This window comes from Bactrocera latifrons, unplaced genomic scaffold, assembly GCF_001853355.1.
Source record: "Bactrocera latifrons isolate USDA-ARS-PBARC rearing strain unplaced genomic scaffold, ASM185335v1 scaffold_417, whole genome shotgun sequence".
NCBI lineage: Eukaryota > Metazoa > Arthropoda > Insecta > Diptera > Tephritidae > Bactrocera > Bactrocera latifrons.
Genome location: NW_017537065.1, coordinates 19,766 through 31,232, shown reverse-complemented (window position 1 = coordinate 31,232; position 11,467 = coordinate 19,766). Strand labels below are relative to the sequence as shown.

Genomic DNA, 11,467 nt, shown 5'->3' with positions numbered 1-11,467 from the left:
AAAAAAAAAAAAAAAAGTTGTAAATCACCCAGCCCAAAATAACAAAAGATTGGTTTAGATTCCATGGAGGAGGGCGAAGGCGGGGCATTGCTCGGATGGCAACAGGAACGTCAATTTCTTTTGCCACATCGATTAGCTTTTGTAAGGGCTTACGAATTCTGTTTGATCTAATTTTACGACAACTTTGATGGGTAATACTTCTGAAAAGGTCAGTTTATTAGATTTGCTTTTTGTGATGAAGATTTCTAATTTAGGTGTTAGTCCAAAAAGCTCCAATGGCCAGTCGGGCTGCAGTTTGGTATACGAATGTAAATTTCACCCAATTTCGTGTTGAAGTTTTACTAAATATTGGGCATCCATAATATATTTTTGACAAAATAACTGATTTTAAAATATGAATGAGTATGTTAGTATTACTTTCTAATTTTAAATTGCTGAGACATTTAATAATATTTAATCTATGAAGTGATAAACAAAGCTGTGTGATATACCCATTCCATGCATAGTGGTAAGCGATATGGAAATACATAGATGATCGCTACTGTGAGGTTCATCGCATGTTTTCCAAGTTGCCGGTATGGTAAGAGGTGGACTACAAATGCTTAAATCCATGTGTGTTTGTGTGAAAAGAGTTAAAGAATGTGTGGGGGATTTATCATTACGTACAATAAAATTACTATTTTGTACAAAATCAGTAATAATTTTGCCCCTTTTGTTAAAATTTGGTGAGCCCCACAATGGACTCCATCCATTTAAATCCCCAAGTAAGCGGAGGGATTTGTTGCCGCCGTTTAAGCTAATAAAAAATGTAAAACAAGGAAAATAAAAAAAACATTAAAAATTTAAATATATTTCATAAAAATTTTGCAATATGAGACAAGGTAATATTACTTTCCAAATGCCAATGATTAAAAACATTTCAGTCTTCGACTATATCTCTCATTTAGCGGACGTGTTTTCTAATCGCGGTTTTTCTTTTGTGCTTTACGCTTTACGCTTTATTCGTATATTCCTTTTTGCATACTAGTGCACGTGTTTTCGGTGTACTTTGATTGTACAGTTACTCGCGTAAGAAACAGTGCATATAAGTGAATAATTAATGTATTATTATGGCCCCAGGGCCGCCAATCCTTGGGGAAAGTAGGTTTGATCTGCTTGCCTCTAGCCCCAACCCCAAAAGAAAAAACTTACATACAAACCAATTGAAAAATTTCCAGAACTGCCTCAAATTAAAAATGATTGCCCAAAGTTTGTTCTAATCTCTGCAGCAGATTCGAATCACTTTCCAAATACTCTTGCTTCGCTGTGCATGAAACCTTAGAATCCATAAGTAAGGAAATTTGATATATCACCGAATTACATGATGGTAATCTACTTTTACTTGTTAAAAATCGGAAGATCGCTGAAAAATTTTTTATAACAAAGAAATTAAATGGAATTTGCGGTATTAAAGTTAAGTTACACGACAATTTGAATTGCTCTAAAGATACAATTTACGCTCCATTTCTAAATGACATTGCAGAAGATGAAATTGTTGACAATTTAAAAGATCAGGGAGTTACTTTTGTGTATAAGTTCACAAAAAATATAGAAGGCAAACAAAGACCTAGTGGTGTGATACTTCTTTCATTTGACCTCTACAAACTTCCACAAAAAATCGAAGTCTCATGGCGCACAATGCGGATTAGAGCATATTTCCCTAATCCCATGAGGTGTAAAAGTTGCCAGCTTCTAGGACACACGTCGAAACGTTGTAACAACAACCCTGCCTGCGATATGTGCAATTTCCCTCCTCATCACCCCTTGCCATGCAACCGCACATTTCGTGCTAATTGCTCAGGCGATAATCCTTCCTCTTCACGCTCTTGTCCTAAATACCTACAATCCAAAAATATTCTAAAAATAAAAACAGAAAACAAATGCTCAATGCGAGAAGCACTAAGACTATACAAACAACAATTACCCCCGACACCCGCGAACACTTCTTTCGCTTCTGTTACAAAAGAAAATACTAGCAAGCAAATAGCAAACGTCATTTCCGACCGATTATCATCTCCTCCCCTACCACCCTCCTCAGGCACTGTTCTAAAATCCCCAAAAGCTTATCCTCTTCCACAACAAAAGCAAACCATGATAGCAAACAAAAACAATTTCGTAATTGATAGCCATCTAAACTCACCGAATGAAACTACAAAAGAAACTACAAAAAACCTTCCTAACCTAACGCTTACCCAAACAAAAACAAACCCAACCAAAATAAGCATASMACTCATTCCTAAAATATCCACAACAGATTCTYTTAACATCTCTCTCTCTCTACACACAATATCAATATTCTCGCTCCACCTACTTATTCAGAATATATCTCTCCTCATATAATTACCACATCTGACCACGAAGATCAATAACTCTCATTATCCCCCCTCTCCTTTTTCTCAATCAATCACATTACTACTAAATGTTCAAATTTCTCCAATGGAATATCAACGGATTCTACAACAATTACACTGGCCTAGAATTACTCATAAAAGAACAATCCCCAAGTGTTATATCACTACAAGAAACACACCTTTCATTTAATTCCGCAGCTGCTGTACCCAAACAATACGCTGCCTATTTCTCCAACTTAACACAAAATCATACTAACAAACAAGGTGTTTCTACTTTAATAAAAAAAGACTTCCCATACAAACTTCTTCCAATAAGTTTTAATATTCCTACAATAGCAATTGAAATATTTATTGGATTTAAATTAACCATCCTAACAATTTACATTCCACCACACCAAAAATTTAATATCAAARAACTACGCTATATAATCAGTCCTATCCAAACACCCGTACTTATACTTGGCGATTTCAATGCCCGGAGTCATCTTTGGGGTTTCACATGTACTAACCAAAGAGGTAAAATCATAGAGAATAAAAGATTAGCAGAAAACTTGACAATTTTAAACGACGGTTCTCCTACGCATTTTTCTACACATAATTCGTTCACCAATGTAGATCTGGTCATTTGTTATTCTGATATMGCCTCCAAATTTAACAGCCAAACACTAACTGATCTTTATAACAGTGATCGTTTCCACATTATAACCTACTTATCAAACCCTTTATCCAGAAAAAGGTCGGCGAAGCCAAAATTTCTGTTGCACAAGGCAAATTGGTCTAAATTTCAACAACTCTGTGAAAACTTGTCTGCTGCAAGTCCCATAGATGATAATATTAATAAAGAAACAGCTACGATTACCAAAATAGTCAAAACTTCTGCTCACCTATCTATCCCCTAAACGCGTAAAAAAATCTTCAAAAATCATGTACCTTATTGGTCTACAGAGTTATCTAAGAGAAGAAAAGCAATCACTATGGTTAATTTACAAAAGATCTCGCTCTATTGATAATCTAATAAAATATAAAAAAGCCAATGCAGTGTTTCGGAAAAATATTCAAGAAGATAAGAGGTCTTGCTTACAAAAACTTACCGAAGCTATCACTCCGTTAACAAATCCCAAAAAATTATGGGCCGACATTAAAATGCTTTCAGGCTCCTATACGCACGTGAAGCTTAATTGTATAAACACTCCAAATGGCCCAACTTTCGGCTCAAAAGAAATAGCTAATCGTTTCGCCTCTGTATGCTCCGATTATTCGACTTCCACCCCTCGTTTGTAACAAATAAAAGTGAACTTCTCAGAAGATGGTACAGTAAAGATCTCCCATCCCCATCTATTACCGAATCAAACATAACCATCGCAGAATTCGATTCAGGCAAGACTCCCGGTGCAGATAGGATTTCATATCCCATGCTAAAAAACTGTCCTTTAAGTCTCAAAAATAGAATTATTAAATTATACAACAATATTTTATGTCAAGGTATCTACCCTCAAAGCTGGAAAAATGCAGTGATTGTAGCAATTCCTACATCCAATGTAGTGTCTACAGATGTTCTTGATTACAGGCCAATATCACTTCTTTGTTGCATGGGCAAACTATTAGAAAAAATCATATAAAAACGTATCTCGTGGTTCGCATTAACTAAAAACCTTCTCAGTCAAAACCAAGTCGCATTTAAGGCAGGGCAAGGCACTATGGATGCTTTACTCTATTTCGATAATTTCGCCAAAACTGCTTTATCGAAAAGAAACCAAATATCCACCCTCAGTTTGGATTTCGAAAAAGCTTTCGACAGAGTTGGTTCTCACGTCATTATGCGACAACTTGAGAAATGGCAAATTGGTGAAAAAATATTTAACTTTATTAAATCTTTCCTAATTAATCGGAAATTCGTCACTAAAATCAATAACACTTTTTCGAACACGTACAATATGTACAACGGAATACCACAACGATCACCATTGTCTTTCATACTATTTGTAATCGCATTTAACGAAATCAGTACGATAATCTCTAAATATAAACTCATTTCGCATATTATTTATGCTGATGATGTGCTGGTCTTCTCCAAGCAAAATAATCTTAATACTGTTAAAAATACGTTCTTAAAAATCCTTTCTGATATTTCAAATTCGTCCAATTATTCAGGTGCGAATATTTCTATAAACAAATGCAAATTATTCCATATCTGTAGAAAACACAAATGTAATAACTTCTATCTTAACTATAATAATGTAAGTATTGTAAATACTACTAGTCTTAAATTAAATTAAATATTTGATAAGAGACTTACTTTTAAGGACATTACGCAACTACGTAAAGAAACTAATTTCTAGACTTAATATAATTTAGTATCTACCATCAAAATATTGTTTAATTCACATTTCTTCTCTTATCAATATTACAAGACCATTAATTTTATCTAAGATTGATTATGGTCTCCCTATCTACGGCAATTGTGCCAAAAGCAACATACAGCAAATACTTGCACCATATCATGCAGCGGTTAGAAGAAGTATTCGGGCATTCCCAGCATCACCAATAAAGTTCATATTAACGGAAGCCGGAATCCCATCCATCGAGGAAAGAGTTTTACATACTTCGCAAAAGCTTATTCCAAAACTATTATTATGTAATAACAAGCTCTTATATGGTATAGTAAAAGCCAAATGGACCGACGATACAAATTCCAATACTTCTTCCACTATTTCTAAATGCATTAAATTAGCTAAAGATCTAGGTATAACAACTATACCTGAGGAAAAGTCTAATTCCAGGGTATATCAAAGTTTGTTCAAAGAGCTCATTGTGAAACACTACGTAGATTGGCAACTCATTTTTACTGACGCTTCGAAGGCCGATTTCGACACGTCTTTTGCTATTGTCGATAGCGTTGGAAATACGCTAAAAGCTGGACTCCTGCCCAATTACAGCTCAGTATACACCGCAGAAGCAGCAGCCATCTATAATGCGCTATCCCTAGTACAAAAATCTAACTTTAAAACATTAATATGTACTGATAGCAAGTCTACAATCTCAGCTCTTTTAAATGCATCTAACAAATCCTACCTCATTGCGCAAATTAGAAGCATACTAATTGAGAAAACGAACTTAAAAATGATGTGGATGCCTGGACACACCGGTATTACTTGAAATGAATGGGCCGATCCAAACGCCAAATTAGAGGCAAAACAGCCATTGATTATCTTCGACTCATCGAAAAAAACGACATACTCCATTTAGTCGCTTCAAAACAAAAAGCTATAAAAGTTAATGCTTGGAAGAATGTGCAACAAAACTACGCCATTTGCAACCAAGAGGGCAAAAAACCTGCCTAGCCGCCATCAGGCCGTTGCCAAGATATAAAAGTCTTTGTCCGCCTTCGTCTTGGTCATTAACACATTCCCGTTTATTAAATGGAAATCGTAATTTATCCTGTCCATATTGTAGTTCGTCGTCCTTAACATCTACTGGATGAATGCCCCTTCTTCAATTCAGCAAGGACCAGTATATTTCAGAATAATAAAGCTCTTGATTTATTAAAAATAACGTCCATTGTAAACATCACTAAAATATCTGAATACCTATCTCGTASAAAGTTAAAGAAATATATTTAAGTTATCCTTCCTTTTTAAAATTTATTTTTAACATACATTTTTAGTTTATAAAAACATATTGCTTGTAAATAATTCTTAAATGGAGGTTCCATCTTTATTATTTAAGTCGTTTATATTAAAAGCGTGAGCTGAAAGCCTCTGTAGCTTATGTTTAATGTATAATAATGATTGTATTATTATTTTACAAATAATAGATAAATAAAATAAATAAAAACATTTATTAATTCAGAACTAGGAAGTCCAAAAGTCAGTTGTTTTAATATACCATTAAATCATAAACAAAATTCAAATAATTTCRTGGTATATTTTAAGTCCAATATAAAATAACTTTTAGTTATGCCTACAAAGGAAAACCTACATTTCTTTCTATTAAAGCCCTTTTGTACCATCTCGAGAGTAATATGAAACGTCTATTGCGTACTTAGTTAGTGACTTATCACGCTTTTAGTAGTTTTTAAGAGTACCGTTATATGGAGAGTGATGGGGGGTTATCCTCCGATATCATCAATTTTCGCGCTGTTAGTAGAAGTTCTTATACTATTTGAACTAGGCAAATTTGGTTGTTGTAGCTTTAATGGCTTACAAAATTTGTACATTAAACTAAACCTTCGAAAATCTTTATGCTATGTATTTGTGAGCTAAGAGAAATTCTGACCCAGATCAATCTATTCGTATTTTTTTCTGACACGTTGACCAATATTTTCGATAAAAGTAATACAGATACTGGGGTGCAAATGTTCGGTACCTGGGGACCTGAATAGTTTCTGTTAGATTTTGACAATTTGTGTCATAATGTGGTATGCTCTAAAGGCATTATTCTGGCAAAGTTGTATCCCGAATTAATTTTAATTTTTCCACTCGGAAGGAAATAATCTGATGGAATTTAAAATTTATAATATTGAAAGTATGCGTACCTGTAGTTCAGGTCCATTTCCAGTCTAGGCGTTCTTAAATTATGTGCGCTAGCCGAAATTGGTAGCTGTAGCTTAAGTAAGATATATGTACATTAATATTATTAAAAGGCGGAGCTACGGACACTTTTACAAGCAATTTTTTCGCACAGGTACCGTTTGCTACTGTGATCATATTAGAGTTTTATAACTTAATTTAGTGGTAAGTTATAACACCTTATATGTTTTCGGTCAATGTCGCCCGTCTACCGTACATTTTTGACAGGGAAAGCGTATACCAATTTTCATAAAGATATCTCAATTTTTGCTCAAGCTACAGCTTGGACGGACGGACGGTCAGACACGTAGTCATGCGAAATTCAACTCGTCTCGCCATCCTGATCATTTATACATGTATATATATACATCCCGATATCTATCTATAGCATAAAAATATGAATCGTTTAGCCCTGAATATTAATCGAGTTTTGGAAATATTCGGTTACACTTGAACTTTGCGGTTCCTTACTTGTTTCATTTAAAGTTTTACCTTAGCTTAATATATGTTAAACACCAACCCTTTCCGCAATTCCAAAATGGAGCCAATTTTTATGATGCTGTACATTTTTCAATTAAAATACACACAATTCCATGACAAACTGTAGTATATGAGCTTTTACCTATTGTGTTGAGCAAAATGTGTAGTATACAATAGTTGGCTGTATGGAGAATTTCTAAATATACCTTACTTACTGACAAAATATATCAAGTTTCCTGCCCTAATCAGTGACCATAATCAATGTAATAACAGTGTGTGAGTAAATTTTTTAGTTCAGGTACAAAATATGTAGACTTCAATATTACCAGTACAATTAATATTTTTTCACAAAACAAAAAAATGTATTTAACTATGACAGCTAATTCCTTATTGGGAATAGACTTATTAAGTAGACTCAATATTGGATAATATAAAGCAAGATTATATTAATATTTTTTATTGAGTTATAAAATTCATTAGAAATAACAATTTTTCCGAAAAATAATCAAACTTCAATCGTTAATATCTTTTAAATGGTTGGGTTTACGAAATAATCGTATAAGACTTTTTTGTAGAGCATTTAATTTCATACAAAATCTAAGGAAAAAAATATTTTTTGAAGTGGTTGGAAGCGAGATGTAAACTTTTCTATCAGATAATAAGGAAAAATATAAAACTGTAAGGAGGAGGACCTTCCCGTTACAATGAAGAACTCATTCTTGGAGAGGTTTCCTTAGAGGTGTCTAGGAACCTATTTTTCAGAGTACCAAATAAAAAAAAAAAAATTTAGAATCACCCTAATGTACATACTTAGTCGAGATGAGTCAAGCGTATGTTTTTTAAATTATTTTTATTTACAGCCAAGCCGTTTAGTGTCACCAGCAAGCACTCTTCGAAAACGTCGAGGAAATAGTTTTGAAATAGCTACTTTGCTTTGTAGCATGTTAATTGGTGCAGGCTATCCTGCGATGGTAGTATCTGGTATTGCGCGAGCAGAGACAGTTTTGAATGATCAACGTAACGTTCCATATCCGCACCAAATAAAAGAAGTGAAAACCGAAGAAAAGGAAAATCCAAAAATCTGGGCGGGACAAAAATATAAACTACGTACTATTCCGGATTTAGAAAGCCACTTAGAAGATAATATTGTTGAAATGATGAAACATAAAGAAGAAGACGAGAAACGATTGCGGCTAGAAGCAGAACGTTTGGAATTGGAGGTAATATGCAAGATAGACTGATACAAATTGTTTTGTACGATTTCATATATTCCTACTTACTGATTAGGAAATGGAATTGGTTGCTGTAGATAGATATCATTTTCGACGTTCACATGCCTGGGTCGTAATTGTTGATAATGCGCCTTGGAGTATCAAGCCAAAAAAAACATACGTGAACGACGAAGGTGACGAGGTGCTAGCGCCACCAAACGCTCGTTTTATTGAGCCATCCACAGGCTTCATTTGTGATACCCATTGCAAGCAATATATTATTATTGATAGTGTATGGGATCATCAAAATTATTATGTAAACATGCAGAATTRTCAAAGGATAAGTGAACTACGTTGGAACTTACAGGATAACAAAGATTGGGAACATATCCTCCCTGGAGAGCCGACAGAAATGCGTTCGTTTACTGCAGGATCTGATGAAAACATCTCAGAAAGCATAAGATCGTTAGGAGAAGAAAAACATTTAGACACAATACGGTCATGGGTAGATAAACTGCATATTGGTCTGAAAGAATTCGAAGAGAGATTTCCACACTTACAAAAAACAATTTATTACGCTGGTGCAGTCCATGAACGATTTTCGCGATATTCTCAACGCGATGGAAAATCTGAGCAATTAACTCTTTACAACGATGATGAGTATAAAGAACCAAGCATACGGTGGCAGTATTATGAAAATAGGTCAGATTTGCTGCAGCAAATAAAACTATTTTGTGAAAACGGAAAAATAGAGGAAACATTTTATAAAGGTCGAAACGATAGTCTTCGGTGTAAGTATTTTTTGAAAGATTCTAGTATTATATATATTATATGAGATGCATGAGAATTTCTTACCAACTTTCTCTAACTTTTACTAACTTTCCAAATAAATTATGTATATTAGGTGGGCATGGTTATAATCAGTTTTGACTTATTTACACATCTGGAACAAATACCAGTCAGGAATCTCCCGCTGGCTGACAAAGCTTTTGTCCTTTGAAAATACTGATAAAATGGTGGAATACTGAAATATCGTGATGTAAAATGTCGAAAATTAATTAAATATTCGTGAAATGATTTCCATCACTTTTAATATCTTATTAACTCATTCAATTATTACATTTCCTTTTGTTAGTAAAATTTATATTGAAAGCAACTTAACTAACACAAATCACTATATTTGCCATATGTCGAGAATATGGTCCTAACGTCCACAATTTTTATTTCCTAATCAGGTGGGATGATGTTAATCTATTATTATTATTATATAAATTCAAATAAAGGAACGATATTAACATATTGTGTTTATGAGATATGTATATGGTCTGCAAAAATTTTAAAACCGATTTTATTCACAATCATTACTAAACCTCATTGTGATTAGCAAAAAATATCCGTTAAATTTGTTAAATCACAGACATCTTGGTGATAGGAAGATTATAAAAGTGGGCAGAGATAGAAGAAATATTATCGCGATGTTATCAGTTTTTGATAGTATCGCTTTTTATTTTCAGAAAAATCCATATTTTCAAATTGATTCAAACATTTCAAGATAATGGTATTCACGGAAATTTGTCAAGTAGTATGATTTAGCATAGCATTTACCGAAATATTGGGCGGTCATGCCCATTGGCTACTTGTACATTGGCAAACCTTTCTATAAAATTTGGATTTAGTTACAAATTTTATTAATTTTCATACTGATGTGAAAAATTTCCATTTAGATTGGTTAATATAGTTTTAGTAGTTTCTGAGACACATACAACTTATGGTATATAATTTTTAAAATGTCATATTTTAATCATCACATATTTACTTTATATTATATTTTACAGTCATGGAGTACAGCCGTGATCCTAATGAGCCAAAAATATTGCATTTTTATCCAACTACCAGAGTTGACTCCTTGAAAAACCTTTCCGTCAGCCGTGAGAGAATTGTTCTTAATTACAGTAACCGTGCTGACCTTTGTACTTTAAAAGAGTTCGAATTCAAACCAGGTGGACAAGCATTGAAGGTTTTAAAATACATACTATAATATATCATTCTAGATGAATGAAATGACAAAATTATCTAATCTATTATTTTTATTTATACAGAAAACAGTAGAAAAATTTAAGCGTCAAACTGTTGGATATGTACCGGCATATAAAGATGTTGCAGRGCGAACTATCGATTTTGATCAAGGCAAAATTTCATTAAAATTTCACTATGCTCTCGGAGCCTTAACCTCATCAACGCTATCGTTTACTAAACCAGCAAAACCAGATTACGGACATGAAATACAGTTTGATCCTCATCTTACAAAATCTAACAAAGTAATTAAGTCTTAATAAAGCTTATCTATTCTCATTTTATTATTCATCGAAACTGTTGTGAAAATACGGTACTCCATTTAACTATAATTAAAGTAATTATGTTAATTTTCAATTAAAAGAAAGGTGCTAAGTACGGGCGGAACATTACATTATACATGAATGAATATTATAAGTGAGTAAAAATATGCTCCTATTTGTATGAAAATAAACCAGAGAACTTATAGCATAGAGAAGATGCAAATTGAAAGTCACACAGAAAATGTAAAAAAGCATTCCCTGAGTCACATACATTGATTATTTCGTATTATATGAACCATTGTTTTCCGAAAAATGGTAAAAATTGTAATTTTTTTTTTTACAAAATCCAATAATACAATACCAAATCTATCTTTTTTATCAGAAATAATTCTAAATGACAAAAAAGGTAAACCAAATTTTATGAATCATTATGAAGCACAATGCACCTCAATAGCTCATGCAATTATATCTGCAGTAAGGCC

General features: G+C 33.3%; 1 protein-coding gene across 1 annotated transcript in view; it reads left to right on the top strand.

Moving 5' to 3' along the window:
* LOC108972696 (coiled-coil domain-containing protein lobo) overlaps window positions 1–11,221 on the top strand; it is a 194,348-nt gene extending 183,127 nt beyond the window's left edge. The window contains exons 2-5 of the mRNA XM_018939412.1: window positions 8,299–8,658; window positions 8,726–9,440; window positions 10,485–10,666; window positions 10,749–11,221. Of these exons, the coding sequence (XP_018794957.1) occupies window positions 8,299–8,658; window positions 8,726–9,440; window positions 10,485–10,666; window positions 10,749–10,982 (1,491 nt within the window). The 3' untranslated portion in view covers window positions 10,983–11,221. The remainder of the gene's footprint in view (window positions 1–8,298; window positions 8,659–8,725; window positions 9,441–10,484; window positions 10,667–10,748) is intronic.
* The last annotated feature ends 246 nt before the right edge of the window (window positions 11,222–11,467 follow it).